Source organism: Blennius ocellaris (assembly GCF_963422515.1).
Source record: "Blennius ocellaris genome assembly, chromosome: 5".
In the NCBI taxonomy this organism is placed as follows: domain Eukaryota; kingdom Metazoa; phylum Chordata; class Actinopteri; order Blenniiformes; family Blenniidae; genus Blennius; species Blennius ocellaris.
The window spans coordinates 30216012-30227633 of NC_137654.1; the positions used below are offsets into that span (position 1 = coordinate 30216012).

Here is an 11622-nt window from a genome sequence, read left to right on the forward strand (position 1 = left end):
TCGAGGAGCTCCATTAGCTTGAGGAGCTCCATCCAGAGGAAATAACTGCCGAGAAGAGAAATGTGTGAAGTTCCTGAAGCCCCCCTCCCGTCATGTTCCAGTAAAACTCCTCTTCAATCCAGGACTTCACTCGGGTGGACTTTGTCCCCAAAGTGTCGGCCGGTAATGGTTTACCGTCCAGGTGTCCCGTCGCGGACGTAGAAATGGTTTTGACAGCCGATCAACGACCTGCGGACTTTAAATGGCGAGTTTATTGGGATTAATGTCGGAGCTGCGGAGTTTCGCTAACGTTTAGCGCAAGTTGTGTAACGCTGGAACTCACGTACAGCACTTGTGCCTGTTAATGCCGACATAATGCGACGCAAAGCCTCCGCACTCACACACCTGTCTCACACACACACACACACACACACACACACACTCACACTGGGGGAGCTCAGTAAATCTCAGAACAATGAGCCAAAGTTATAAACTTATTTTAGTTGAACTACAGAGACGCCACAGGCACCCCGAGTTAGTCCGCTCAATCCCACAATCCCCTGCTGTCACTCAGTGTGACATTACAACTGCTCAACACACACACACACACACACACACACACACACACACACACACACACACACACACACACACACACACACACACACACACACACACACACACACACACACACACACACACCCACACCCACACACACACACACACACACACACGCTTTACATTGACCTCTATAAGTGAATTTGTTTGACACAGTCGTAGGTAAAAAAAAGAAAAGAAAATGCGGAACTATAAAGACGACTAAAGCTACACTGCAAAAAACAGAAGCCAAAATACAAACTTAAACACATTTTAAGGGGAAACTTTACTTACAACTACAGAAATTGTCTGCCCTTCCCTCATTACGACAACGTTAAGTGCTTTTAATTTTTCCTTCTTCTAATCTTATTGTGAAAACCGCGCAACGTGTACTAAAAACAAAACTGTGCGTCTGTGACAAATAAAGAACTTGACTTTACTCGTGTCTAAAAATACGTTTTAACATTTACATCCGGCCAAGAGTCAAATCATTTGCGCCTAAAGTCAGAATATTACTATATACTATACCGCATGGAGCATCTTCCTCCCGGCTCAGCTCAGGTGTCACTGCTACAACGCAGGTACTGTGTGTGGTGGTTTTTAACACACACAAGGAACCTCAGAAAGTAACTAGTTACTTTGTATCTGCAGTAATGAGTGAACTACAAACTTATTGAATTACATATTAGAATATATAAGCTTGTGTATGGAAGTAGAACGTTTGGCTTTCTCACACACACACACACACACACACACACACACACACACACACACACACACACACACACACACACACACACACACACACACACACACACACACACACACACACACACACACACACACACACACACACACACACACACACACACACACACACACACACACACACACACACTGACAGCAGGATGAGTTGAGAACAATACCTCCTAAATATAGACCGTCATGCTCTCTAACACATAAATTCAAAAAACACACATGGATATCCTAGTGTGTGTGTGTGTGCGTGTGTGTATGTGTGTGTGTGTGTGTATGTGTGTGCGTGTGTGTGTGTAAAAGATGTATACATATCCGACCTATAGATATGAATCATTGTTTCCTACCTTGTTTCCAAGAACAGGTGATCTGCTGTGTGTGTGTGTGTATGTGTGTGTGTTTGTTTGTGTGTCTGTGTATGTGTGTGTGTGTGCGTGTGTGTGTGTGTGCCTGTGTGCGTGTGTGTGTGGCTTTCAGGAGGATTTTGAAGCTTTGCTGTGGAGCCTCAGAGGAATGTGGACCATAGTTACTGTCTCAAAGCACACCGTCCTCAGTGTGTGTGTGTGTGTGTGTGTGTGTGTGTGTGTGTGTGTGTGTGTGTGTGTGTGTGCGTGTGTGTGTGTGTGTGTGTGTGTGTGTGTGTGTGTGTGTCACTCGCTGCTGGTCTTTTCCTCTTTGCCGGTATTTTCTTCTGATTGGATGAAATCCTGAAGCTTTCGGACGTGCAGCTGTTCCACCACTGACCCACTGATCCAGAGCCAGCAGCAAGGCAGCAAGGCAGCAACGCAACAAGCAACCGCAACGACGACATCAATGTTTGACACCGCCTCCAAATCTATCTATCTATCTATGTATCTATCTATAAAACTCAGTATGTATAACTGATGACAGTCACTGTACAGCAGGACATATATAGAAATTATAGCTCGTAAATTCATGAAAGAGTTTATAGTGTTTTGGGGTTTTATTTTTACCGTACCGCAGTAAAAGTACCAACTTGAAGTGACTTCGTTCAGCGTGCAGCAGCCGGTTTGAGGTGTAAAGTGGCCGTCGCTCCACCTTCTCACCTCAGTGACCTGCCGAGGCGTTCAGGAAACACAGGGAAAAACCAGCGTCTCACAATCAAACCGCTTTATTGAAGCTTTTCACTTTGAACAGTTGAAGCTTCACTCGCGTCCCGGCGTCTCCTCTTCACGTCTCGCAGGCTCGCCCGAAGGAACCTGCGTTTACTGGTTTTAAACTTCAACGGTTGAACCTCGAAATGAAACTAAAAGATATTTTCTCTCCACAAACTCCAGTGTTTCTACCAAACCGGTTTACAGTGTTTAAAATGACCGTGGTCCTTAAATACATGACTATTAAAGCATAACCATTTCTGTCTCGCACATGCACGCGCGCACACACACACACACACACACACACACACACACACACACACACACACACACACACACACACACACACACACACACACACACACACACACACACACACACACACACGCACACACGCACACACACACACACACACTCTAACTCTTGTACATCTGGTGGTTTCCCCCGGCGGCGCTAGGAGGCAGCGCGGTGCTCGCTCCCGCCTGAACGTCCACAAACCCCATCCGCTGCCTCCTCTTCCTCTGCTCCGTCATCTACACACACACACACACACACACACACACACACCGTCGTGTGTCACAGGTGTCGGTGAGTGTGTGTGTGTGTGTGTGTGTGTGTGTGTGTGTGTGTGTGTGTGTCTACCTGCTCCTTCAGCTCGTTCAGCTGACAGGTGAGGGTGAGCACCACCTTCATTGTGGACCCCAGTTTGTCCTGCAGCATCCTCATCTCGTTCTGCTCGCCGTCGCCGTCGGTAACCACCAGCGACATGGCCTGCATCCGTGGAAACCAGTCCAGGTTGTTGTTCTGAAACAGAGGGCGAGGGTGGGGCAGGGTTAGCGGGACCCGGGGGTGTAGGACTCTGGGGGTGGAGGACCCCGGGGGTGGAGGACCCCGGGGGGTGGAGGGCCCCGGGGGGGCTCAGTACTTTGATCATGTGGGCCACGTAGCTCTCGGGCCCGGTGTAGTCCGTCTTGTTCTTCTCGCGCACCAGGACGATGAAGTACAGGTAGTTCCAGATGTTGTGCTCCAGCTTGATGTGCTCCTCGAACGACACCGTCTTATTGTCGAACTTGTCTCTCTCCAGACCTGTGGCGACACAAGCGGCGAGGTCAGGAGTGGGCGGGGTCAGGAGTGGGCGGGGCCTCCGGCCCGGTACGCACCGCAGATGAAGCAGGTGGTCTTCAGCACCTCCTCCTTCTTCTGCTTCTCGCTCCTCAGGTCGGCAAACGTGTCGATGATGACGCCGAAGATCAGGTTGAGGACGATGATGATGACGATGAAGTAGAAGAGCAGGTCGTAGACGACGCGGGCCGGGAACAGCGGCTCCTGGGGAACCAATCAGAGCACAGTGTGGAGCTGGTGTGGTTGTAAGTGTCGTCGGTGTTGTCAGGGGGTGTAGCTGGAGGCGTAGTTCCTCACGTTCTTGGACGGTTTCCGCAGAACGTCTCCGACTCCGCCGCCGTTCCTCAGGCCGTGATTCAACACGGTGACGATGCACATCAGCAGAGTGTCGCACGCTCGCTCCGACGCCGCCTCTACTGGGACCGACACACAACCGCTCAACCTCATCATCCTCACCTTCATCATCGTCACCTCCCTAGAGGAGGCGCTGGCGCCTCACCTTCCTCCTCCTCGGCGGGGGCGGTGGCGGCGCCCCGGTCGGTCTCGGCGGTGCAGCTGACGCCGTCGGAAGAACACGAGTTGAGGAAATCCTGCGACGCTTCGTTCTGAGGAGCTGAAGGAGACAGACGGAAGGTTTAGTCGAGACTCTTTCGACCTTCGAGGAAGACGGAGGATCCAAACTGTGTCCCATTTTTTTAGGGGTCTGACGAGTTTGGACATTTCAGGATAAACAGTAACAAACATCCAGGTGTCGTCTGCATACAGGCGAATGTCTTGCTGACTTTCTTTACACCGAGGAACAATTTAACAAGTTGAACATTTCTGTATTTTGGGCGAAACGTGCCTCTGAGGAGTGTTTTTAAAGTCTCCTCTTCCACGGGAAGCTGAGCGGAAGCTTTTCGACAGACGGCGTGCGGCGTCACCTGTGGCAATCTGCAGCAGCGGGTCGACCTCCATGATGAAGTCCTCCTTCAGGCAGAGGAAGCCCACGATGGAGAAGAGGTAGACCAGGATGAGCGCCAGCAGCGCCGTCAGCAGGATGGAGCGACCGTTTCGGGTCACGCTCTTTATCACGTTGAACAGAGTCTCCTCGCGGTAGATCAGGTCGAAGAGCTGCCGGGGAGAGTGGCGCCGTGGAAACGTTAGCCGCCGCTAGCAGCAGATAGAGAGAGAGAGAGAGAGAGAGAGAGAGAGACAGAGGGCAGACCGGAGTCTTCCTCGCTCACCAGGATGCTGTAGAAGAGCTCGTGGACGAAGAGTCCCAGGGTGGAGGTGAGGACGTAGGCCAGGTGGTAGAGGAACTCCACGTCCATCACCATGGCCTTGTAGCCCATGATGAAGGTCCCGTTGTTCCCCACGAAGCTCACCACGAACACGATTTTGTTGATGAGCTGGAGGCGGAGCCAGGAGAGCAGAGGGTGAGGTGACCCTTCAGTGTGTGTGTGTGTGTGTGTGTGTGTGTGTGTGTGTGTGTGTGTGTGTGTGTGTGTGTGTGTGTGTGTGTGTGTTTACGTTGAGCGAGCCCAGCAGGATGAGCGTGTTGCCGATGCCGAAGTGATAGATGGAGCGCAGGATGAGAGCGAGGGTCAGCGGCTGGAGGCCGTAACGCTGAGAGAGCAAGGCCAAAACGGACAGACCAATCAGGATCCAGAAGAGCATCAGCAGCATGTTGTCGTCGATGGCGCCGGCTGAGGAGGAGGAGGAGGAAGAGGAGGAGGAGGAGGAAGAGGAAGAGGAAGAGGAAGAGGAAGAGGAAGAGGAAGAGGAAGAGGAGGAGGAGGAAGAAGAAAAACGGTTTCAGACCAATTTTAACTAGTTTCAGACTTTTTTTTACTGATTGAAATTGTTTTCTCACCAGTTTAAATCCGTTCCAGATGGAATTTAAATTCTTTTTTTTTTAAATCTGACTTCAGGTTGTTTTCAGACTGGTTTAAAATTGGTTTCAGACTGGTTTAAATTGGTTTCAGACTGGTTTAAATTGGTTTCAGACTGGTTTAAATTGGTTTCAGACTGGTTTAAAATTGGTTTCAGACTGGTTTAAAATGGTTTCAGACTGGTTTAAAATGGTTTCAGACTGGTTTAAATTGGTTTCAGACTGGTTTAAAATGGTTTCAGACTGGTTTAAATTGGTTTTCAGACTGGTTTAAATTGGTTTCAGACTGGTTTAAATTGGTTTAAATTAGTTTCAGACTGGTTTAAAATGGTCTAAGATGATGTCAGACTGGGTTCAACTGATTAAACTGGTTGGAGGCGAGTTTCTTATCAGTTTCAAATTGGTTTCCGACTGGTCCAAGTTGGATCCTAGTTGGTTTGAACTGGGATCAGAATGGTTGGCGACTGATTTAAACTGGTTTCTTACAAGTTTTAACTGTTTGCTGACTGGCTGGCACTGGTTCCAGACTTGTCTAACATGGATAATGACTGAAACCATATCACAGTAGTCGAACATCAGTTTGTTTATTTTGGTTCCATAAATTAGTTTCTGACTGTCTTTAAGTGATTTTACACGGTTGTAAGCTGGTTAGAGGTAAAGCTGATGGACCGTGACCGCTGGAGGAGTCGCGGTGCGTTCAAGTGCCACAGAAGACGGTGGGAAGTTACAGCACCGTGCTACCTTGTCCCGAGTTGTACGGGTAGAAGAAGGCGATGATGAGGTTGATGAAGACGGCCAGATTGAAGGAAATGGTTCCCCACAGGGTCATCCTCCTGGAGAACCAGTACAACACCGGCATACCTACACACACACACACACACACACACACACACACACACACACACACACACACACACACACACACACACACACACACACACACACACACACACACACACACACACACACACACACACACACACACACACACACACCATTGAGTGTAAACTACGACTCCCAATTTGACCACTGTTGGACGCGTCAGCGCGAGCAGTTGCAGAACTGCGCGTCTCACTGTTAGCAATAGCATTAGCATTAGCGTCACGGTACTCACTGCGGAGCTTCTTCTGCCACTCCATCTCGCCGTGCAGGAAGGACGACTGCTCGAAGAAGTGCGTGACCTTGGAGCCCTGCTCGTCCTGCTCCGTGGTGTTGAAGACCCGGAACTTGGACTCCTCGGTCAGGAACTCGCAGATCGGGTGAACCGGGAACACGATCTGCTCCATGCTGCGGTCGTCTCGCACGATCTGGACGCACACACGCAGAGGTGACATCACAACAAGCCCGTCTGACTGGAGAACGACTGCAGCCGCCAAATTCAAAAAGAAACAAACAAAAAGTGTACGTACAAAGGCCGCGCTTGGGAGTTACGTGATGCACCTGAACGCATCACCCAAGTATCGCCGGCATAAAAGTCATTGACCAGTAAAAATCCATAAATTAGCCGCGTCGTTGTTTAAGGGTTCAAATCGAAGGTGAAAAAAGTAGCAGCTCATCGTCTGGAAATTACGGTAATAGTTGTAGATGTAATAGTAGTAGAAGTAGTACTAATAGTAGTACCTCTATCTGGGAGGTGAGCTGGTCGTAGTACTCCAGCGGGTCCTGTTCCACCACAGCAGCTGGAGCCGTGGACTTCAACATCTGGGCCAGAGGTCGCTTGTTCAGGTTCAACTGTACACACACGCGCACACACACACACACACACACACACACACACACACACACACACACACACACACACACACACACACACACACACACACACACACACACACACACACACACACACACACACACACACACACAGAGTCAGAGAGGGAGGTAGGAGTGAAGAGAAGGGATGATGATGATGTTGATGATGATGATGATGATGAAGGTGTACCATAGAGGAGATGCCCTCCTCGCCCTCTTTACTCTTCTTCAGAGGCTTCAGCAGGTTTTGCAGAACTTTGTTGTGTCTCGCCAACTGAAAACACAAAAACAAACCCCAACATGTGACTCATGTCTCTACTGAAAGTACCAATCACTGGACGCCATCCAATCAGAGGGCACCGGCCGCTCACATGGCCGCAAACATGGCCGCTCACGGCCAGTCAAACGCCACCGCATGCTCACATCCAATCAGAGGCCACCGGCCGCTCACATGGCCACTCACGGCCAATCAGACACCAATGGTTGCTCACGGCCAATCAGAGGCCACCGGCCGTTCACATGGTCGCAAACATGGCCACTCACGGCCAATCAGACACCAATGGTCGCTCACGGCCAATCAGAGGCCACCGGTCGCTCACGGCCAATCAAACGCCACATCCAATCAGAGGCCACTGGCCGCTCACATGGGCGCAAACATGGCCGCTCACGGCCAATCAAATGCCACCAGTCGCTTACGGCCAATCAAACGCCACCGGTCGCTCACATCCAATCAGAGGCCACCGGTTGCTCACAGCCAATCAGATGCCACCGGCCGCTTACGGCCAATCAAACGCCACCGGTCGCTCACATCCAATCAGAGGCCACCGGTCGCTCACATACAATCAGAGGCCACCGGCCACTCACGGCCAATCAGACGCCAGCGCTCAGTCACCTGCAGAGCCAGGATGTAGATGTTGTGTCCGACCTCACGAGGAGAGACCTCCAAGCCCTCACACTCGCTCTCCTGCTGGTAGGCCTTCTTGATCACCTCCACCTGCACACACACACACACACACACACACACACACACACACACACACACACACGGTGAGCACTGGTACGTACCAGTCGGCGAGTAAACCCGGGTCTCTCGCGGCGTCTTACGAGTTCTCGCGGTCGCAGGTTGAACAAAATCCTCTCTGCGTTCTCGTTGTCATGGCGACTCTCCATCAGCGCCAGCAGCAGCTTGGAGGCGTTGTCCTTGACGACGGGGAAGAAGACGGGAACGGTGAGACACGAGGACCGCACTCCAGGTTCACCTGCTTCTGTGTGGAACCGTCAGTCACCTTCAGCTCCAGAACCATCTCCATCCGGTACCGGCACAGCGGGCTGATGTCGTTCAGGATCAGCGCCGTGATGATGTCGATGCCGTTTGACTCGTGGGTCACGATGCACGTCTGGAGGACACACACACACACACACACACACACACACACGCAGAAGCAGGTCTGAGACTGGTATAGAACCATGTGAAGATTAAACTGCTCTAAAAAAAGGATAAAAATCTGTACTAATCTCACTAAAGTAAAGTTGGACAACCGTCATGACAATACGCAAACTTGGTTTAAAACTGGTATGAAGCCAGAACTGTCGTCTAAGACTCTGATTAAAAAAAATTAAATGGTTAGAAACAGAAAAAATAAATAATAAATATATGTGTATATATATTTTTATCAAATTGTTTAAAAGAAATATATGTATATAATATACATTTTCTTTTTAATACAATTTTTTTTAAATAAAAAAGTTTTGCTTTTTTATCAAACTCAGATAAAAAAATTTAATTTTTTAATATTGTTTTTAAATTTTTTATTAAAAAATAATTCCCCCCCTAAAAAAAAATAAAAATATATATATATAAAAGTTCTACCCGGTTGTATTCTCTAAAGTTCTACCTGGTTGTATTCTCTAAAGTTCTACCTGGTTCTATACTCTAAAGTTCTACCTGGTTGTATTCTCTAAAGTTCTACCTGGTTCTATTTTCTAAAGTTCTTCATGGTTCTATTCTCTAAAGTTCTACCTGGTTGTATTCTGGACAGTTCTACCTGGTTCTACCCTCTAAAGTTCTACCTGGTTGTATTCTCTAAAGTTCTACCTGGTTGTATTCTCTAAAGTTCTATCTGGTTGTATTCTGGACAGTTCTACCTGGTTCTCCTGACAGGGGCCCTGGCAGTACTCGGTGAGGGTCTCCAGGGTCTGGGTGATGAGGTAGACGTTTGATTCGTTGATGTAGAGGCCCAGGAGGCCCAGACCCCCCGTGGTGCTCCCACACATGATGTCCAGGAACTGCAGAGTCTCGCACACCAGGTTGTAGTTGGTCTTGTTGTTCTGGCAGCGCAGGAAGTTCTAGGAGGACGAGAGCCACCAGATTCAGCCCCTTTGAGTCAAACGACCCGGGAACTGGGTCCAGGTCCTCGGCGGTGGTGGACCAACCTGCAGGTCCTGGTTGTGGTTCTCACAGAGCAGCTGGAGGAACCTCAGGATGGGCTTCATGATGGTGACCGCCGGCCCCATCTCCGCCTCCACCTCTCGCTGCTCCGCCGCCGGCTGGGCCGGCAGGGCGGCGGCCGTTACCGGGGCGATGGACTGACCCGGGACCAGTAAGGGGTGCGCTGCTGGACCCGGGAGAACCAGGGAGCCAGATCCTTCAGAGAGAGGAGGAGGGAGGAGGTTCAGTGTTCAGAGGAGCCTGGAGAGGAACCTGGAGAGGAACCTGAACGAGAACCTGGGGAGGAACCTGGAGGAACCTGAAGAGGAATCTGGAAGAACCTGGAGAGGAACCTGAAGAGGAACCTGGGGAGGAAACTGAAGAGGAACCTGAAGAGGAACCTGGAGAGAAACCTGAAGAGGAACCTGGAGAGGAACCTGGAGGAACCTGGAGAGGAACCTGAAGAGGAACCTGAAGAGAAACCTGAAGAGAAACCTGAAGAGGAACCTGGAGAAACCTGAAGAAGAACCTGGAGAGGAACCTGAAGAGGAACCTGGAGGAACCTGAAGAGGAACCTGAAGAGGAACCTGGAGAGGAACCTGAAGAGAAACCTGGAGGAACCTGAAGAGGAACCTGGAGAGGAACCTGGAGAGGAACCTGGAGAAACCTGAAGAAGAACCTGGACAGGAACCTGGAGGAACCTGGAGAGGAACCTGGAGGAACCTGGGGGAACCAGGAGAGGAACCTGGAGAGGAACCTGGAGGAACCTGGAGGAACCTGCAGCTCACCGGCGTCCAGCTCCTTCTCGTTGGCCTTGTGGGTCATCTCGCCCACGTTCACAGAGACCGTGGCTTTGATGTCGGTCTGCGCCTCCTTCATGCGGTCGTGGAGAACTTTGAAGAACTTCTCCGACTTGTTGTCGCCCATCATCAGTTTGTAGAAGGAGTTCTGCAGGAGAACCGGTCGGTTAACATCAGCCATGACCGGAGACTTGGTGTGTGTGTGTGTGTGTGTGTGTGTGTGACCTGGATCTCCGTGTTCCCCCCCTCCAGGAGGCAGATGGCCAGCTGGATGCTCTCCTGGAAGATCTTGTCGTTCTTGGTGCTCATCACCAGGTCGGTGAACAGCTTGGTTCCTCCCTCGCGGTCCAGACGACACTGGACCGTCGCCACCGGCCGCCCAGTCGCGCTCCTGCTCGGCACCTGACACACATACACACACAGAACAGGTGAGCCGGGCTGCTATTGGGCGCAGCTGGGCGGGGGAGGAGCCGGCGGCGTTACCTGCGGCTACCAGCTCGGCCAGGTCGCTCTTCGGCGTGTTCTTCCTGTTGGGGAACAGGTAGTTCTGCAGCAACACTTTCCTCAGCAGGATCCCCTGAAACGTCAAGACAGGAAGTCAACGGAATCTCTCCTGACAGGAAGTGGAACGTGGAGCGGAACGATCTGATTGGTCGCCCCCCCCCCCGGCTGGACGGTGAGACGGACGCATCCACGGAACCTCAAAAAACGATTCCGATGCCAGTATTAGGTTCAACACTGGGCGGGGTACGCTAGTCCCCGATAGAACTCTTAAAAATCCCAACACGTGACTCGGGTCTCTACTGAAAGCACCAATCACTGGACGCCACCGATCCCTCACATCCAATCAGAGGGCACCGGCCGATCACATGGCCGCAAACATGGCCGCTCACGGCCAATCAGACACCAATGGTCTCTCACGGCCAATCAGAGGCTTACAGTGTGACGTCACGAGTCGGCAACTTCGCAAGAGGTGGACGAGTGACGTCAGCGGTTTTCTTTAATATTCGTGAGAATGACGAAAGTATCGACTCTGTTCTGCCAGCGTATCGAGAGGAGGAAGTCAGAAGCAACTTAATCACCGGAGACATTCAGACCGGCAACCGCGATGTTGCTCAGTAGCTTAACTGCTACATGCTACATGCTAGCACGAGGGAGCAGACTTTTCGATGTTTCCCTCAACGGGAAAAGTGACCGTGT

General features: G+C 50.8%; 1 protein-coding gene across 1 annotated transcript in view; it reads right to left on the reverse strand.

Annotated features, from left to right (window-relative positions):
- Nucleotides 1–2467: 2467 nt before the first annotated feature.
- itpr3 (inositol 1,4,5-trisphosphate receptor, type 3) overlaps nucleotides 2468–11622 on the reverse strand; it is a 34873-nt gene continuing 25718 nt past the window's right edge. The window contains 22 exon segments of the mRNA XM_080496714.1: nucleotides 2468–2980; nucleotides 3090–3251; nucleotides 3373–3533; nucleotides 3608–3773; nucleotides 3867–3982; nucleotides 4069–4182; nucleotides 4493–4682; nucleotides 4796–4960; nucleotides 5082–5257; nucleotides 6184–6303; nucleotides 6557–6749; nucleotides 7063–7173; nucleotides 7385–7468; nucleotides 8087–8188; nucleotides 8299–8394; nucleotides 8481–8591; nucleotides 9340–9540; nucleotides 9628–9839; nucleotides 10411–10570; nucleotides 10648–10794; nucleotides 10796–10824; nucleotides 10906–10999. Of these exon segments, the coding sequence (XP_080352840.1) occupies nucleotides 2864–2980; nucleotides 3090–3251; nucleotides 3373–3533; nucleotides 3608–3773; nucleotides 3867–3982; nucleotides 4069–4182; nucleotides 4493–4682; nucleotides 4796–4960; nucleotides 5082–5257; nucleotides 6184–6303; nucleotides 6557–6749; nucleotides 7063–7173; nucleotides 7385–7468; nucleotides 8087–8188; nucleotides 8299–8394; nucleotides 8481–8591; nucleotides 9340–9540; nucleotides 9628–9839; nucleotides 10411–10570; nucleotides 10648–10794; nucleotides 10796–10824; nucleotides 10906–10999 (3027 nt within the window). The 3' untranslated portion in view covers nucleotides 2468–2863.